We start from the raw sequence: 19,843 nt of genomic DNA on the forward strand, positions 1-19,843 counted from the left end.
TCAAAATATTATTTAATGGGGGCTTACCAGACCACCAGTGATCTTCCTTACTCAGGAAGATCATTCATCGCTTATTGGGATTTCTGATCCTCAGATGGAAATCCAGAAATGTTCCCCCGACAGCCTCCCTGTGTTCCCCTTACGGTGACAAGATGATCCAGCTCACCGTCTTGGATGGATGAATCCTCAGAATTAAAATGGGTAAAAAACAGGGAGACTCCTCATGATGTAGTGAGGTCTCAACTGTTTTATTTTAAAATCGGTGCACTTACATATAAAACAAAGATGCTGCTGGCTGTAAATCTCTCCACTATAGCCAGTGCTATCCTTCAAACAGTGATTAATTCAAAAAGCATCTGTGCAGCAGCGTGTGCGCATCGTCTCTACGATCGTTTTGTTATATGTAACGTCATCAGGGGTATCATAAACCTCTGCCAACTAAGGCTGCTCTGGTGTCTTCTAGATAGTCCACAGTCAAAAGAGAAGAGTATAGATTATCATTATTTTTATTTAGTGACAGATCTGATCATAGCATGAGGGCAAAGCTTATATGCAAGCAGACAGCATCCAAAGTGGTACAATTCTGTGTGCAATGTGAACCCCCCCCCCCCCTTTTTTTTTTTTTTTTTTTTTTTTGGATAAATGTTAATTAAAAAGCTTAAAAATTCAGTTGAACTATTTTCAGTAATACAAGTGTTCAAGCGATTGTATGTGAACATGACCGCGATAAAGCTAGTGCAGTGTAAGAAGGACATTGTTAATTCTTATGTGCAGTAAACCATGGCGGCCTATATGAATTCACCTTGAACTGGGCTGACTTCAGTGGAGTAAATTCTAACTGGTTATCCACGGAGATAAATGAATCTATATATGAACACAGATCATTAAACTGTCCTGATTTGCGAACTCAACCACATGGTAACCACAATGTTGTATGCATCTCCACACCGAACAAATATAGGAAAGCAAATTCGGCAAATATCCGGCATTAAATCAGACACTTCAAACTGAATTTGTGTACAAATTTAACCATGCTTTTAATGTACTCAGGGGCCAAAACAAAGAATGAATATTGTGCAAGTATAACTGGTAAACATTGATGAGATAAGGCTGATTGTAACAAATGGCACTATAGTTATATTGTTATATATCAAAATAAATGTTATTAACTGGTGTCCTCTAAGCTTCATGGTAGGTGTTAAAATAAACGGAATTCTTTGTTAGTCACCGCCATTTGATCCACAAACCTGAAAAATATAAATGATGCTGGGTGGTTAGTACCAAAGGTTAGACATAACTAATAAAAAATATTGGAAATGTGAATGTTCTGCACACTACTGCACTTTTTTTTTTTTTATTTTACAGCATACATTAAAAAAATGATAAGAGTTCATACCTTCAATGTGGATATCCTACAAAATTTAGATTTTTTTTTTATAGGTTATTCCCATAGACCCGAGTACACATTGCTGCACCCAAAAGTGTTGCATATAGTATTTTTTTTTCAATGCACTGCACTTCCCACCTTGAATTATGTACTCCAAATAACACCTTCCTCGTGGGCATAAAATGTATTTTCTTTTCCTCCCAATTCTTCTCACAGTGGCCATTTTCACTAAGGGCAGATTAATCATTTTCCCTTTACTCCCTGAACTCTGCCTAGAACTCTAGGTCTGCCTCCTGGAACATGTGACAAGAACTTCCAGGGATGTAGCTGTGAGGGTAGGGTTACATCACCACTATTTCCTGACGCCAACATGGCAGCATGCATATGGTAGTATGATGCTGCCACTGACTGGCGCAAGAAAAAGAAAATTACAACAAGTATTTGATACAATTTTATGTTTTACTGGTGCCAACATGGCCGCATACTACCACATATATGTTGCCATGGATTGGCACCAGGAAAGGAAAATTACGGTACAATACAATTTTTAATTTATTAAGTAAAAGCAAAAATGTTTGTTTCACAATGAATGTCTTATCAGCATACAGAACTGTATGTTGCTATGATTTTTAGTGAAAGGGGGAAGGTTTCGCTTTAAGGGAATTCGCTCCTCCCACCAGATGAACTGAAGAAGCCACATGAATGAGTCTTATAATGTTTTCATAGTCATCAAATCCAGTTGTGTTTGCTTTACTACACACTAGATACTGTGGTAGGAGACATTAGTACTTGCAGAATATCTGCCAGTACACCAATGGCGATTGCAGAATCCCTGCCAAGACTTCCGGAACTTCCTAAAAGGGTATTAACCTTTTCACTGCCAGAGCACATATGGTTAAAAATTATTTTAGATGTGAAGATTACGTAAAACCCCCAAACATTATATATATTTCAGACACCCTAGAGAATAAAGTAGTGGTAGTGTAAGTCTTTTTATGTCACATAATTTTAACACAACGGTTTAGGAAGCGCAAAATTTCAGTAAAAATTACACTAAAGTTAATTTTAAGCCACACAACTGCAATAAAGTACCCAATTTTTTTGTAAAATATAAAAGAGGAGGTTGCACCAAGCCTTAAAATTGCATGCATACATGAAACTGTGACAAATTTTAGTGCCTTATATTTTCCAAATGCGATTTTTTAAAAGCCCCTACAGGTCGTAGAGTTACCCAGGAGCAATCTGTAACGTGTAGCACAATCAATGTTTTCATGTGTAGGTGCCCCCTAATGTGCATTTATGTTCATACATGTAAGTATGGTAGGGGTGGAGAGGCTCAAAATGTCTTTGGAAAAGGGATTTTAAGTGCTTGGGTGTAACTCTTTATACCTTTTTTTTACTATGTGATGATTTTTTGTGACAGATCCTCTTTCATGAGACACCGAGGGTCTCACCTGTCCTCCAATGAATCTAATGCAGTGCAGATTGCTCTGCACTAGATTCTTCCCCAGTCATATAGGCTGGAGAAAGTGACATGAGTACCTGGAACCTGGTGACGTTTTACACCACACTACTGGGAAAGCAAGAAGAAGGGGAGGGGGGTGGATAGGATGTCCCCTAAAGTGACATGTGACTCACAATTTACAAATGAGAATATAACTGACATGTGCTAAAATATAATAAATGGTATAGCACTAAATTGACAAATAGCACTGAACACCCTGTGACAAGTGAAGTGATATGATGTAGCTAGTGAAGCTACAAAAGAAAAAAAAAAGTTTCCAAAATATAAAAATCCCATGAGTAAGTCCTTGTGACGAAACATGTCGGGGGCATGGCTGTACGGCAATCAACATCATTGAGGCAGGACGTTGCTTGACACACCAGCAAGTTGATGAGCAGGTTTAGATCCAGGACCAAGGGAGGGGTGAGATTCAACCTTATGCCTGCACACCCTGGGTCCACCGTGGCCGTTTTATGCGCTGCTCTGGAGGCTTTGAAAGGCTTACCTTAGTCACTTTTGCTGTCTTTTAACTTGTACCATATCATATAAGACGCACGGCTGGAGTTCGAATGCTTGCTCTAAAACCCTGTCCATGTGGTTTAAATGCGCTTTAGCCTAACATGAGAATGTAGGCATTGGAATTTGGTGAGTGCATTTTTTTAGGGGAGTGGAATCACAGACACATTGGTGTGGTGAATGGATTAAGAGATCTTCACATCGACTATAGATCCTCTTCAATGTTTTATGGATTTTATTTTTTTATATTTTGGAAAAAAAATTTTTTTTTGTTGTTTTTTTGTGGCTTCACTAGCTACATCATATCACTTCACTTGTCACAGGGTGTTTAGTGCTATTTGTCAATTTAGTGCTATACCATTTATTATATTTTAGCACATGTCAGTTATATTCTCATTTGTAAATTGTGAGTCACATGTCACTTTAGGGGAGTTAATACTCCTTGTGCACAAACATTTAGCGCCACTATTTTGACTTTGTGTCATTATCCCAGATTGACCAGTAGTTAAAATTCAGCTTTTATATTTGATCCTTTTAACCTCCCTGGCGGTATGATTATTTCAGATTTTAGGTGCTGAAAGCGGTACCATTATTTTGCACAGAAATTTGGCGTTTTATATTGTAGGCCTGTAATTCTTAGGAATAGTTCACTTAAATCTGTCCAAACAAGAGTCTAGTAGACATCCCGGGTATGATAAAGTTTGAAAAACGAAATAAAAAATTATAATATAATAACTAACTATAAATAATTAAAACACATAATAATATAATAATAATAAAAATTATATAATAATGTAATCAAATCAAAAACACTGAAATTTGCTCAGTTCCAGAATTTTAGCTTTTATTACTTTTAGTGTTTGATGACGGATCTCCCCACAAATCACTATCGCTCAATTCTGCAAGTGATTCTAATTTATTATTGCTGTTTTCTAGCTGGTCTAAAACCACTTTTGATGTAAAGAGACAGTTTTGGTTGCTATGGACAATCTCCAGTTTCCAGGCAGAAAGAACAGTTTTATATATATAAAACTGCATGCAGGACACTGGGCAGACCACTAGGGACAAAGGGGATGTGTAGTTATTTGATACAGTACTGTAATCTGTAAGATTACAGTATGCTGTATCTATACTGTGTGTTTACTGTGTGTTTCACTTTTGAATTTGCCGCCGAACTCCGTCCCCGTGCGTCGCAACGCTCGCAGGGAACGGAGCTCGGCACTGTGAATCGAGCGAGACACAGCGGCTCGCCGATCACAGCGGGGAGACATCGCAGGAACCAGGGGACAAGGTAAGTAATCTCTTCCTGGATCCTGCGATGCAAGCCCGAGTCTGGCTCGGGGATACCGCTTTTGGTATGTAAAATCCACCCCGAGCCAGACTCGGGAATACCGCCAGGGGGGTTAAGTGGCAGCTTCCACATACTCTGTATCTATCCAGAGACGCAGTGGCGGTATTTTGAGTAGTGGCGCCTTTTTCTCAATTATACCCACAGGATTACATTTGGATAGGATGTCCACTTGGCTCCCTCCCCTCTACCCAACAGCACACACCATGCCAGTCCAGGGTGTGCCAATGGGTCTGCGGTGCCCGGGAAGCATGGTCGGGAAGTGCTTGGGTGTGTGGGGGGTGCCATTGCTGGAGGGGTGCATCTGCAGAGCCACCCAATAGCTTCCATCTGCCATCCGGTGGGCAACTTGTCAGATATACACACCCTCCCAGTGGCTGCAGCTGCTGGGAGTGTGCGTAAAACCTTCCACTGCTACCTAAATACCTTTTATGCTGTGGCAGCAAAAGGGTTAAATAATTGGCCCAGGAAGTGGCTGGTGCTGTGTCTTCTTGCCAGAGATGATATAAAGGAGCTATCATACTTACCCATTGTCTTTTTTTTGCCGGGCCAAATTGCCCTGACCATTACTCTGTTTTTCTTGGTCACTGATGACCTCCACCTGGACTTGACTACTCTCTGCCCGCCGCCTGCCATAACCTCTGCCTGGATCTGACTATGCTAATCTTGGACTGTACAGTCTCCACACTGTAGCCCTCCTGCCCCCACTCACCCCTTTAGTGGAGTGATCCTGAGGACCACAACCTGGTACCAGCTGGCAGCAAAGAACTCCAGGGGCCACTAGGGAATCCTGGCTTATCTTCATCATCAGGAGCTCTGGTGAACATCAACTGGTGCTTAGACTCCAGGCCTCAGTTGTGCTGAAGTCACCTAAGGGTGTTGCAGTAACACAGATGTCTTCATTTGTTGAGAAACTGCCATGTTTGAACAAGCAGATTCCCATCTTTTACTTTTCAATGAATATGTAAACTTCTTTTGGTACAAGCTGTAAAAGTAAAAGCTAATATTTAACTTGCAGACATCATTGTATGCTATTCCACTTTGAAAATGCACCTAAGGTCATTCAGTGGTGAAGAACCCCACGGCTTGGTACCCCCAACAACTGCAACTTTGGATGATTAAAGCAGTACAGAACACTTCTTTGTTTGGCTAAGAGCAAGGCTGCATGTGTTCTGGAAAACCACTTCTGTCAGCTTTACCCCCTTTGCAGTAACGGAGTCTGTTTTCTTCTTAGCCAAAGAACGCCAACAAATGCTAGTGAACAGAGATTAATTAGCAGAACACCATGGCTGAACGGAATAGGACCCAAGTAAATCCTGACAATGGCAAAAAGTAAAAGAGCAAATGTTTATACTTTCCCACTGGAAGGGAAATCATGAACCCTGCAACTCAAAAACCTGTTTTACAGGCATATGATTTTTTTCTGGCCTCTACACAACGCTCCATGTTAGCCTGTGGGGTAACTTACTAAAACTGGAGAATGCAAAACCTGGTGCAGCTCTGCATAGAAACCAATCATCTTTCAGGTTTTTTGTCAAAGCTCAATTGAACAAGCTGAAGTTAGAAGCTGATTGGCTACCATGCACAGCTGCACCAGATTTTGCACCCTCCAGTTTTAGTAAATCAAGCTTTATGTGTCCATGCACACATAGGTGTTTACAGGTGTTCAGAGGCCGGAGCATCGGAGGCAGAAAAAAAAAGCGCTTTCACGTTCAGGAGAGGAGCGTTTTGACATAAAAAAAACATCAAACGTGTCTAAGCACTAGGTGCATTCATTTCAACTGCCAGAATAAATGAATATTCTGATAAATTAATAAATGCCCAATTGATCCCTCCCCCCCCCCGAGCCATCTTAAGCCCATATAAGTACCCTAAAAGGTGCAGCATTTCACAGCAAGGAGCTTACTGACATCACTGAATCCTTGTACATCTTAAGCCATGTAAACTGATTTGCTGAATGTGGTCTTAAAAATGCTTATTCGTTTGTTTGTTGGCGACATTCCTCAATTTAACAGAGACACCATCAGCAGCAATTTTCCCATTAAAAGGTACTTTTTCTGTCTATTGCAGTGGTTGCAAATACAAGAATCTTCCGTGAAAACATTGCATTTAAATGATCTTCACCTGATTGTAAACATTTTCACACAAGGCAATAACCAACTGAGATGTTCTATAATTCATGAGCTCAGTTCACTGGGAATTAATTATTTAGTGCTCGTTGGAGCATCAGATTAGTGGTGGAGCTGAAACCATGTGGACAACCATTAATAAATGCGTGCTGTGCAGAGGCAGAAAATGTGATTTTATTTTTTCTTTGTCGGAATGGTTGTGTTTTTTAAAGAATGCATTTTTATATTAGCTGTCCTTAAAAAAAAAAAAAAAAAATTTCTAACTAGACAACTGAAATATCACTTCAAAACACTGTCTATTCATAGTCCTATAACTTGACTCCATATTCATAGAGAGCTTGTGTGCGCGTGTAAGAGGGGGTTATATACAGTTGTGTTCATAAGTTTACATACCCTTGCAGAATTTACAATTTCTTTGCCATTTTTCTGAGAAAATGAATAACACAAAAACTTTTCTTTCACTCATGGTTAGTGTTTGGCTGAAGCCATTTATTATCAATCAACTGTGTTTACTCTTTTTAAATCATAATGACAACAGAAACTACCCAAATGACCCTGATCAAAAGTTTACATACCCAATTTCTTAATACCATGTATTGCCCCCTTTAACATCAATGACAGCTTGAAGTCTTTTGTGGTATTGGTGGATGAGGCTCTTTATCTTCTCAGATGTTAAAGCAGCCCATTCCTCTTGGCAAAAAGCTTCCAGTTCCTGTAAATTCTTGGGCTGTCTTGCATGAACTGCATGTTTGAGATCTCCCCAGAGATCAGGAGACTGGGATGGCCACTATAGAACCTTCACTTTATTCTGCTGTAGCCAATGACAGGTTGACTTGGCCTTGTGTTTCGGATCATTGTCATGTTGGAATGTCCAAGTACATACCATGCGCAGCTTCCTGGCTTATGAATGTAAATGTTCCTCCATTATTTTTTGATAACATTAATCTTGCCATCAATTTTGACCAAATTTCCTGTGCCTTTTGTGGCTCACACATCCCCAAAACATCAGCGAGCCACCTCCGTGTTTCACAGTAGGAATGGTGTACCTTTCATCATAGGCCTTGTTGCCTCCTCTCCAAAGGATGTATTGGAAATGGAGCGAGTACAAAGAAGGGCAACAAAGCTAATAAAGGGTCTGGAGGATCTTAGTTATGAGGAAAGGTTGCAAGCACTGAACTTATTCTCTCTGGAGAAGATACGCTTGAGAGGGGATATGATTTCAATTTTGAAATACTGTACTGGTGACCCCACAATAGGGATATTAGAGAGAGGTATGAAGGTGGAGACGTGACGGCAGTGCTGCTCATGCCTGTTCACACCTGCACCCCCATGATTTGAAAATTGGGACTATTACGGTACTTGATAAAATATTACAGTTACCACATTCTAAAAAATAAAAATATAAATTTTAATGATTGGACATATCAAAATACAACACAACGATATAACATATAGTCGTAAAAACAGGTACCACACCACATACAGCGAGGATAACCCGCAAATTTATACAGAGCATGTGTGTGGAATTTTGGTCTCGACCGGTTTCGCGGCAGGAACCGCTTCTTCAGGAGAACTCTATAAAGTAATTTTAAAGTAGTTTAGCTGAATACATATATAAAGATTTACATACAAAAAATGAAGCAGCAAACATAATAAATCACAGTTATAGTCAGAGATCAAAGTACATACATAGTAACATTAAGGACAAGCTCACCCGCTCGCACGGAAGCAGTGGGACAGCGGGACCCAACACAGAATCCCCCCGCGGCGAACACGGGGGATCTATGACCGGACTCTAGTTGGTGAAAAATAATAATAGAATGATAATAACTGAGATGATTTGGTGGTTAGAACGTAAGTTGCGAGGTGAGGAGGGGGAGGGGTGAATGGGGGGGGGTTTGTGGGGGAAGGGGGGGAAGGGGTTGGGAGCCAGACGGGACTGGGGGAGGGGGAAAGAAAGGGGGGGGGAGGAAAACGGATAAAAGGGGGGAAGGGGAGGGAAAGGGGCGAAGAGGGGGAGGATAGGAGGGGGAGGGGGAGGATAGGAGGGGGGGGGAGGGGGAAGAGAGAGGGGGGAGGAAAGGGAGGTAAGGAAGACGGGGGTGAGAGGGAAAGGAGGGGGAAAGGAAAAGAACACCACCGCGGGGCACCCGATAAGGTATGTGCTGTGCACAGGTAAGTTATTTGTGCGAGCGAATATACAGCACACGGCTGGCACTTACCGATGTGAAATAAGCCACCTTAATGCGTATAAGCTGTGGATGTTGTCAAAAGGTATCGATGGGCAGCATTATAAGAGTAAGGTGAAAATATGTTTGGTAAACAAGAAATTCCGATCGTGTGTACACAAATCTGACGCACAAAGTGCCACGCATGCTCAGAATAAATTAAGAGACGAAAGCTATTGGCTACTGCCCCGTTTATAGACCCGACGTACGTGTTTTACGTCACCACGTTCAGAACGATCGGATTTTCCGACAGCTTTGTGTGACCGTGTGTATGCAAGACAAGTTTGAGCCAACATCCGTCGGAAAAAAATCCATGGATTTTGTTGTCGGAATGTCCGATTAATGTCCGACCGTGTGTACGGGGCATAAGGGTTCTACAGTCAGGTCCATTAAATATTGGGACATCGACACAGTTCTAATCTTTTTGGCTCTATACACCACCACAATAGATTTGAAATGAAACAAACAAGATGTGCTTTAACTGCAGACTTTCAGCTTTAATTTTAGGGTATTTACATCCAAATCAGGTGAACGGTGTAGGAATTACAACAGTCTGTATATGTGCCTCCCACTTTTTAAGGGACCAAATGTAATGGAACAGATTAACAATCATCCAAACTTTCACTTTTTAATACTTGGTTGCAAATCCTTTGCAGTCAATTACAGCCTGAAGTCTGGAACGCATAGACATCACCAGACGCTGGGTTCCATCCCTGGTGATGCTCTGTCAGGCCTCTACTGCAACTGTCTTCAGTTCCTGCTTGTTCTTGGGGCATTTTCGATTCAGTTTTGTCTTCAGCAAGTGAAATGCATGCTCAATCGGATTCAGGTCAGGTGATTGACTTGGCCATTGCATAACATTCCACTTCTTTCCCTTAAAAAACTCTTTGGTTGCTTTCACAGTATGCTTCGGGTCATTGTCCATGGGATGTCCCAATTTTTATGGACCTGACTGTATGTTTTTCATTTTAATTAACATCAAATCCAGCTGGACAAACTGCATGAGCCAGGTGCTCAGCACACCACGTAAGAATTTAGGTGTCCAGCTAACTTTCTGAAACCTTTATATTGCTATTAGGTATGTGCATAATATTCAGGAGAATAACACGCAGCTGATCTGTCCATGAATCTGACTTGTTTTTGTGATTTGCCCATACTAAGCACTAAGGCCCCTTTCACACATACGGACCATTCAGGTCCACCTGTCAGTTTTCCATGCGGACCTGGATGGGCGCTCCATGCACCTCTATAGAGCGATGGATGTCAGAGGTCACATGTCCGCTGACATCCGATCCGCTAAAAGCAGACGGGTGGAAACCCTATTTCTCCTTTCGTCTTCTGAGACGGGGCTCCTCCCTTCGGGTAAGGAAACACGTTCACCCAAATTGCTTAAAGGCGGTCCTTCAGGCCTTCCCCTTCAGTTTTTTGGTGTTTCCAGACGCGAAGGGAGCATGTAGGAACCTTAGGGGAGCTCCATGTCTCAGGGCTATCCTGGAGGAGGCCCTGGCATACCTTCTCCTATCCTGCGCACTCCTCCGTCCAGTCAGGGAGGTAGAGGGCTGCGCGTCTTACCGCTGCCTAAGCTTGGGGAGAGCAGGGACCCTGATTCTTGTTGCGGTTCCCGCCGACTGCTGCATAAACTGGGCCACTCGGGTACAGACAGGCTAGCAGCCTAGGACAGCGTAGGACACCTACCTGGCCAGGATCGCAGAATAATCCCGCCACGGATATTGGGCGGGCGGCGCTCTCCATCCTGAAGCCTCCGAGACGGCCTGGAATGCTTGGCACGGGACTTGCGGGTTCAGGGAGGAAGTGCGTGCAGTGGGGCGGTATTTCCAATGCACAAGTCTCTAGTATTATCGATCTTGCTGGAGTGGGAGCACCCTGAAAGACCAGCCTTAAATGCAGGTTTTCCTTTGAAAAGGATGCGGCCCATCCTTGGAACAAGATTCCAAAGTTGGATGCTCCGCTGGCCAAAGTCTCAAAAAAAAGATGGATTTGGACTTTGATGACCTAGGATCCCTTAAGGACTCAATGGATAAAAGGGGTGACGTGCTGCTAAGAGGGGCTTGGGATGCTTCTTCCATTGGGCTTAAGCCAGCCCTCGCAGCCACTTGCGTTGCCAGAAACTTGGAATGCTGGTTAACGCAGTTACAATCCCACATTTCTGCAGGCATGTCCAGGCAACAACTGCTTAAATCCTTTCCTTTACTGTTTAAAGCAGTTGGTTTCTTAGAATATATGAAGCTGGCAGCTCGGTCAGCAGCACTTGTGAAAGCTGCAAGAAGGGCTGTGTGGTTGAAGGCTTGGACGGGTGATGCAGCGTCTAAGCTTAAGCTTTGTGGATTTCCATTTTCAGGTGATCACCTCTTTGGACCTTGGCTTCAGGAGGCACTGGAGTGTACCCAAGACAGGAAAAAAGCATTCCCAGAATAGAAGAAAAAGGCAGAGAGTAACGTTTTTTTTTTCGAGGCTTCAGGCAGCAGGCCCAACAGGAGAGAGAGGGTCGCCCTAAAAAAAAACACTGGACAGGTCATAAGGGGCGAGGAAGAGGAGGAATCTTATTCAATCCTCCTCAGACCCCAACAAAGTCCCAGTGACTCCTACGTCCCGGTGGGAGAAAGATTGGGGGACTCCCTCCCACAATGGACCAACGCAACTTAAAGCCTGTTTATACTAGAAGTAAAAAAATGGCTATAAGTTGGAGTTCAATTCAATTCCCCCTCCCACTTTTCTGGTCACCCCGTTACCGGGAAAAAGCAGGGGCTCTGAGTTTGGTGTTAGGGGAGCTGGGGGATCAACAAGTCATCAGCCAAGTGCCACATGCAGAACGCTGCCAAGGGGTGTATTCCCACGTATTCGTGGTCAAAAAGCCTTCAGGCAAGTTCAGGCTAATCCTCAATCTCCATCCCCTGAACAAGTGCTTCAGGAAGGAGTCTATCTTCACGGTAACAAATCTCCTGTTTCCAGATTGCCATATCGATCTCAGGGACACATATTTACGTGTGCCAATACATTAGGATTTCCAGAAATTTCTCAGAAGTTGAATTCAGGGTGAATCCAGAAGTTCTTCATTTCCAATTCAGGGCACTACCATGCGGACTAGCATCCTCTCCATGGGTTTTTATGAAAGTCCTGGCAGAAGCCTTAGCCCGCTGCGCGTCAGGGCCATTACAGTGATCTACTACTTGAACGATCTCCTGTTTGTCACCCGATCTTATCAGCAGCTGGAAGAGAACTTACAGGAAGCACAGGATTTCCTGCGCTCCCTTGGTTGGCTGGTCAATCTGGACAAGTCCCAGCTAGTCCCAACCCGGGAAGTACAGTACCTGGGTTATAGGATATCTTCAACAGAAAAGAAAGTCTTTCTCCCGTTGGAGAAGATCGAGAAAGTGGATCTTGCCGTGGCACAGCTTCAGAAGAATCAGGAAGTCCATATCAGAGATGTCATGAGAGTGATAGGTTTAATGACATCCTGTTTCCCAGCAGTCCCCTGGGCAAGGTTTCACCAGCGCCCATTACAGGCTCTCCTACTACACTGCTGGGATGGCAGCCAGCAAAGTTTGAATCAGCCTATGTCCATATCGGTCAAAGTCAAAAGGGCGCTGTGGTGGTGGCGAACTAGTCACAATCTAGATGGGGATCTGTTGTGGTCCAGACCAGCAGCCCTTGTGGTGACAACAGACGCCCGTTCTTTCAGCTAGGGAGCCCACCTGGAAGAAGGTTTGGCTCAAGGAACTTGGTCTCCGGTGGAAGCCAGGCGGACCTCGAATCAGAGGAAGCTACTGGCAGTTCAGAGGGCTTTAGAGACCTTCCAGGCAAATAAAAGTGGGCAGCACCTGCAGGTAAGGATGGACAATGTGGCAGTACTCGTATACATAAACAAGCAGAGGGGGACCAGGGGCCCTGCCTTACAGTTGATAGCAAGCAAAATTTTCGGTTGGGCTGAATTTAACCTGGCTTCATTAAAAGGGACTCAGAACTCTCTGGCGGACTTTCTCAACCACCAGCAAGTAAGACAAGACGAATGGTCACTCAACCGGGAAGTGTTCGAGCAGACTGTATGGACATGGGGACGGCCGGAGGTGGATTTTTTCGCCTCAGAAAGCAACAAGAAGGTCACCCAGTTCTCCCTACATCTGCTGGATCGAGCCAGGGGGATGGATGCCTTCGCCAATACATGGCACTTCAGCCTTTGCTATGCCTTTCCCCCAGTAAGACTAGTCGCGGCGGTTGTCTAGAATTTTTTTGAGCAAGAGGACAGAGCTAATTCTGAAAGCTCAGTTTTGGCCGAGGAGGGCCTGGTTCGCCGTCCTAAAGAGGCTGGCCATATATCCTCCGATTCCCCTCCCGGTGAGGGAGGATCTGGTCACACAGGTGTCAGGCTAGGAGCAGATAACAGGTAACAGTTCAGTTCATGAGCAGGTCTAAGCAGAGCAGGTCAGTTGGGACTTGTAGTTCACCACTGCAGATGAAGGTAGAGATTGGCTGGGCAGCCAAGTAGTAATACCGAGTCTGGTGCTACAGTAGAATCAAGGAAAGCGTAGTCTAGGCAAACTGGGTCATACACAGGTAGATTAGAGTCCAAACGGTACAGAATCAGAAGCAAGCAAGCAGGGTCAGGTAATACACGAATATACAGAGCAGATATCAGCTGGGTCAAGTAGTGGCACACAAAGGTAACAACTCTATCACAAGCACTGATTGTGTGCTGATGCAGGTGATTTAAAGGTGAGCTGGCCAATCACTGTTGTTTCCCAGGCAAAGGCTGTGTTAGGTGAGTTTTGCTGGGTCTTAAAGGGATCCTAGTACTGACAGTACCCCCCCCCTTTCTCAAGGGGTTGCTCCTGCACCCTCAGGCTTACTTGGATAATGAAGATGGAACTTCTTCTTAAGGTCGGTCAGCATGAAGATCACAAGCTGGAACCCAAGATCAATCCTCTGGGCCGAAACCTTTCCAATGAATGAAATATTGTAAGGAATTGCGCACTCGTCTGGAATCGAGAATAAATGCTACTTCATATTCCTGACTGTCCAATACGTCCACAGGTTCTGGTTCATTTACTTGGAGGCTGGAATGAACAGGTTTCAACAATGAAACATGAAAGACATTTGGAATGTGCATGGATGGGGGAAGTTTTAATCTACAGGCCACAGGATTAACAATTTCCGAAATTTCATAGGGCCCGATGAATTTTGGGCTAAGTTTTTTAGATGGAACATGCAGGGACAGATTCCTAGATGATAGCCACACTTTGTCAACAACTTTATATCTTGGTGCCTTTGAGCGTCTCTTGTCAGCCATTTTCTTAAAAGCCTGCACAGAGCGAGAAATAGCACGATTAACATCAGACCAGATTTTAGTGAAGTTTTCAATCGTAGTGTTGGCATCAGGAACATCGGAGGGTGGAAGATCAAAGGAGCACACACGAGGATGCAACCCGTATACACAGAAGAAAGGAGAGGTCCCTGTAGATGTGCTGGCACGGTTATTAAAGGCAAACGCCGCTTACCGAAGGATGTTGACCCACTCCATGTCATCATTGGCCATCAGACAACGTACCATCTTCTCTAGAGCCTGATCAGTCCTTTCCGTTTATCCATTTGTCTCAGGATGATATGCTGAAGAATACGATAACTTGATCCCCAGCTGAGAGCAAAGGGCCTTCGAAAACTGGGCTATAAACTGAGAGGCACGGTCTAAGACAATGTTAATTGGTGCCCCATGGAGCCTGAAAACATGTTTAATGAATAAAGATGCCAGTTCTTTAGCCAATGGAAGTTTCAGACGCGGAACAAAGTGGGCCACCCTACTGATCCTGTCTTCCACCACCCAGATCGTGGAACATCCCTGGGACAAAGGCAAGTCAGTGATAAAGTCCATAGATAAATGGGTCCAGGGACAGGTAGGTATCATAAGAGAATATAGGAGACCGGAGGGCTTTTGCTTCTGGCACAAACTTCACAGGCCTGGAGGAAGGCTTACACATCCTGCCTAATCGATGGCCACCAGAGGTTGCGAGAGATAATCTCAAAAGTTTGTCTAAATCCTGGATGTGCTGCAAGCTTCGATGCATGTACCTGCTGCAATAGAAAGACATCTATGAAACTACTAAAGCCATTTTTGACCCATAGAAGAGAGATAACAAGACCAAAGGTAAACATTTTATAAAGACATGCAAAGTGCAATCAGAATCACTGATGAAAAAGTATGGAAGAGCATTCATGTCAACAAAATAGTAGATTAATGCATTTTTGGCCCCCCTGATGTAAAACCACCTAAAAAAGGTCTAAATAATAAGGAATCATCATACCTGGGGGGTAAGTAGCATTGAGGTGGAATATCCACCTTTGCTAATGATGTAGGAGAATTTTGTTCCAATCACCCCCTCTTAAACTCGGATGTAAACTATCTAAAATTATAAAGGATATTTTGGGAAAGGTTCCACTGTGTGTCGTGGCTACATGTCTACCCAAAGGAAGATCAAGGTTACATGTTTTCATGGAGGTAATGTGTCTATATGCACGTTGCCAAAATTAAATTTTGGTCTTCCCTACATAAAAACAGGAGCATTCACATAGAAAAAGATAAACCACTCCTTCTGTCTTGCAGTTTGCATAATGTTTGGGTCTATATTGTTCCCCATTAGGTAGAACAACGGGGTAAGGTGTGCATTAATCTACAATAGTTGCACCCTCCACATCTGAACGTACCTAACCGTTTGCATGGATCCCTGCTTGCTCCTCCCTTGTGTTCACTGGAGACGAATTTATCTTTCAAAGATTTAGCACGTCTATACGCAAAGGCGGACGTGTCTGGTACAAAGGAGCCAACTAAAGGATCTAATTTAAGCATATGCCAATATTTCTCAATAGTTTTCCTGATGGAATGATATTGATTATAGAATCTGGTAATTAGGGCTGCAACTAACGATTATTTTCATAATCGATTAGTTGGCCGATTATTGTTTCGATTATTCGATTAATCGGTTAATAACCTTATAAAAAAAAGTGTGGTGTATAATTTAGTTAATATGTAAAGTTTAAAAAAAAAAGGCAATTTATTCTTAAATATCTCTATGCCGTGGTAAATATAAAAAAACAACTATATGGTTAGGGAGCAAAATATCTAATCCACTCTGAGAATAACAGACAGAAGAGATATTCTGTATATACTATTAGAAGAGATATACTATTAAAGGGTGCATCTGGTAAATATCATCAGACTCAGAGATCAGTTTTTTGGAAAGTTTGGAAATAATAGAAAACTTCTTAGTCAAAGGAATTTTCAGACATTTATATGTGGTTTTCGTTCAGAAATTCATTCATTTTAAAAACAATGTTAAAAACAAGTGAAAATTTTAAACATTCTTTCATTCAGGGAATGTACAAAGATTTTTTGTCTGAATATTCTCGTCTGAAAATTGATCCGTGTGGCCAGCAGTTTGCTTTTTATCTGTTTCTGCAGTGCTTTTTGCCGTGTGTTTTGATGTTTGCGCACGTGATTTTGCTGCGATTTGCGTTTTTGCATTTTTTTTTTGGCCAATTTGTTGTTGGGCAGATTAAAAAACTAATTGCTGCAAAAACACATTACATGCTTTTCAGCAGCTTCTCCATTGAAGTATATTGAACCAAAAAAGCACTGTTTTGTTTAAAAAAAGTCACTGACCCTTTCCAAATACGTAGCGGCTGAAAAAAGCGTAGATGTGAACGTGTCCCATAGGAAACCATGTAAATGAAATGTAGTGCATTTCTGCAAAAAGCACCAAAAAACACACAGGAGTGAACCAGGTCTAAGACGTTTAGTAACATAATGGGGTTAAAAAAAAACGAAAATTAGCCCTTTTATAGTACAACAAAAAGCAGATAATCACTACTGTAAGGGGTTCATTTTTTTTTACTGTGGAACTGTGAAAGTTCTATTTACAGTAGCGATTATTGTACTATAAAAGGGCTAATTTTCGTTTTTTTTTTAACCCCATTGTGTTACTGGCCGATTAATCGATTATGAAAATAGTAATCGATTAATTTCATAATCGATTAGTTGTCGATTCATCGATTAGTTGTTTCAGCCCTACTGGTAATTATACGAGTTGGGTTAGTTTTTTTAAGAGAGGAAGATGGATTGTACAACATGTTCTTGTCTTAGTGCAAGCTCTCTTAAAGGCCTTCTTTAGACATGTGTGGGAATATCCCCGTGCTAGTAATCTCTCTTTAAGTGAATCTGCTTCTTGTTTAAAGATGGCGTTATCTGAGCAGTTTCGCCTGATTCTTAGATACTGGCCGTAAATCAGGGGTCTCCAAACTATGGCCCTTCAGTTGTTCAGGAACTACAATTCTCCTCATGCCTAGTGATGTCTGTGAATGTCAGAGTTTTACAATGCCTCATGGGACATGTAGTTCCTCAACAGCTGGAGGGCCGTAGTTTGAAGATGCTTGGTATTGATGATACTAGAACCTTGGGATGGAAATTGTTGGCATGCAATATAGAATTGCCAGATGGATAGAGGCTACTGGTTAATAGGCCATCTATTCCTTTGTGAAGTTGAACATCCAAAAATGTAATTGACTTAAGGTCAAAGGTCATGGTGAAGGTCAAATTGAAAGTATTGATAATAATCAATTGAAGAAAGGATTGCAGGCTGATGACCTATACCATACTAGAAAAATATCATCAATATAACGATACCAGAGGACCACATTCTCCATGAAAGGGAGCAGGCCCTCTGATAGGCCAATCATACATTCCCACTCCCTTAGGTACAGATTGGCATAGGATGGGGCACAACAAGTCCCCATCACTACGCCCTGTAACTGGAGGAAGTTGGAACCTGTTGAAGGCAAAAAAATTGTGGTGCAAAATGAAATCCAACGCACCAACAACAAATTAGATTGGACTTCCACTCATATCGGCTATTTTGGGAAATAACATGTCTGATGCAGGATAGCCAATTTACCATGTGGTATCGAGCTATAAAGCGCCTCCACATCAATTGCAGCCAAAATGGCTGTCGGTGGAACATACAATCCATCAATGTTTTGCTGTAAAATGTATTGTGTCACGTATATGGCTTGGTATATTCATGACATGTGGGCGTAGATGTCTATCTACAAACTTGCTCAAGTTTTCAGTTAAGGAGCCATTCCCTGAAATAATCGGTCCCCCCAAGGGATGATGAAGATCTTTATGTAGTTTTGGTAATGAATAGAAAGTGGGCGTGTGGGGTAAAATGGTATGTACAAATTCCCACTCAGATTTAGATAAATTGTTATGATTAACATGTGATATCTTCAGCTTTTTTATTTCATCACACGTAAGTTTTATAAATGCCGCTACGTTTGAGTTGGTGTTCAATGCTGGGAATTTGTCAGATTTCTTTCTATTAGATGTTACTGAACCGTCTGTTCTGCTTTATCAAAACGCTGGAGTAGATTGTCTAGGTCTATTTTATCAATCAGATGCGGTGGGTCCATTTCCTTCAACAAGGAAATTAGAAAGTTTATAGACTGTAGTTCTTGAGGTTTCGGTTGTGGATACTTTGGCATTTCTTTAGAGTAAAGCTGTTTAAGAATTAGTTTCCTGGCAAAGTGCTGAAGGTACTTAATGACCTTGAACTTGTCAAGATCTTCAGTGGGGCAGAAGCTTAATCCACGTGCTAAAACCTGTGTTTCCACATCAGTTAATGTATAACTAGATAAGTTGACTACATTAAGATTGTGTTCTTGCGGTAAATCTGAGGGTGAAACAAGTGACTTGGGAGGGGCTGTTATAGTGTGAGTGACAGATTGGTCGAGTGATTTGTCAGACATCCTTAGGAAGTGAATTTAGGTGTTGTGACTCAGCAAGATTGGAAGTGGGTCTTGTCAAAATGAAACCTGAAGTCCAACTTCCAAAAGAAAAACAAGATGGAGAGAAACCAACACCACTAGCTGTGTTACCCAACACCACGTGAAGAACACTACTAGAAGTTGCAGGAAGTGCTTGTTCAGTAATATGTTTTTTATTTGATCTTTCCTGTGACCCACCACCAGGTGAGTTCCAGATTCAAGAAATCTCACAAATCTAAAAGGAAGACCCCTTGGAGGAAACAGAAATGGAAGAAACAGATGAAGCATTAGATAGACCTGGTTCAGTATTATTGGGTCTTTTTCTATAATTAAATCTAGGTTTGAGATGGGTATGGTTCCAATTATATGCCCGTTTTTCCTGGAAGGCAGTTTTATCCCTATAGAATTTTGTCTCCTTTTTAGTTAGAATCTCTCGATTAAATTGTTCTAGGTGTTCACCTAGTTCTTTGTCATTTTGGGAGTAAGTTGAATTATTTTTAAAAGTGGATAGTTATGCATAGTTTTGCACATAAGCAGCAAAGAAATCAGTACAGACACAGCCACAAGCTTTTTAACTGTCAGCTGGTGCGTGGTGACGTCACACGAATTCTCTCCAACCGACACGTTTCCCTGTAACAAGCATCGACTGGGAACGAAGATAACCCTCCGTTTCCAGTCGATGCTTGTAACAGGGAAACACGTCAGTTGGAAAGAATTCTTGTGACGTCACCACGCACCTGCTGGCAGTTTGATAGCTTGCGCTGTGTCTATACTGATTTCTTTGTTGTTTATGTGCAAAACTTTGAATAAAGCAACCATTTCTACTGCACTATGAAGTTTCCTCTTTTCTGAATCTCTCACATATATTGGAGAAACACAAGGCAAATCGATTGGAGGCTTTGG

At 42.3% G+C, this 19,843-nt stretch overlaps 1 protein-coding gene across 1 annotated transcript in view; it reads right to left on the reverse strand.

Moving 5' to 3' along the window:
* Nucleotides 1-1,012: 1,012 nt before the first annotated feature.
* The window catches only part of SPMIP11 (sperm microtubule inner protein 11), a 42,016-nt gene continuing 23,185 nt past the window's right edge, over nt 1,013-19,843 (reverse strand). The window contains exon 4 of the mRNA XM_073617903.1: nt 1,013-1,247. Coding sequence (XP_073474004.1) covers nt 1,199-1,247 — 49 coding nt within the window. The 3' untranslated portion in view covers nt 1,013-1,198. The remainder of the gene's footprint in view (nt 1,248-19,843) is intronic.

The sequence above is a fragment of the Aquarana catesbeiana genome, linkage group LG02, assembly GCF_042186555.1.
Source record: "Aquarana catesbeiana isolate 2022-GZ linkage group LG02, ASM4218655v1, whole genome shotgun sequence".
NCBI classification, from domain to species: Eukaryota; Metazoa; Chordata; class Amphibia; order Anura; family Ranidae; genus Aquarana; species Aquarana catesbeiana.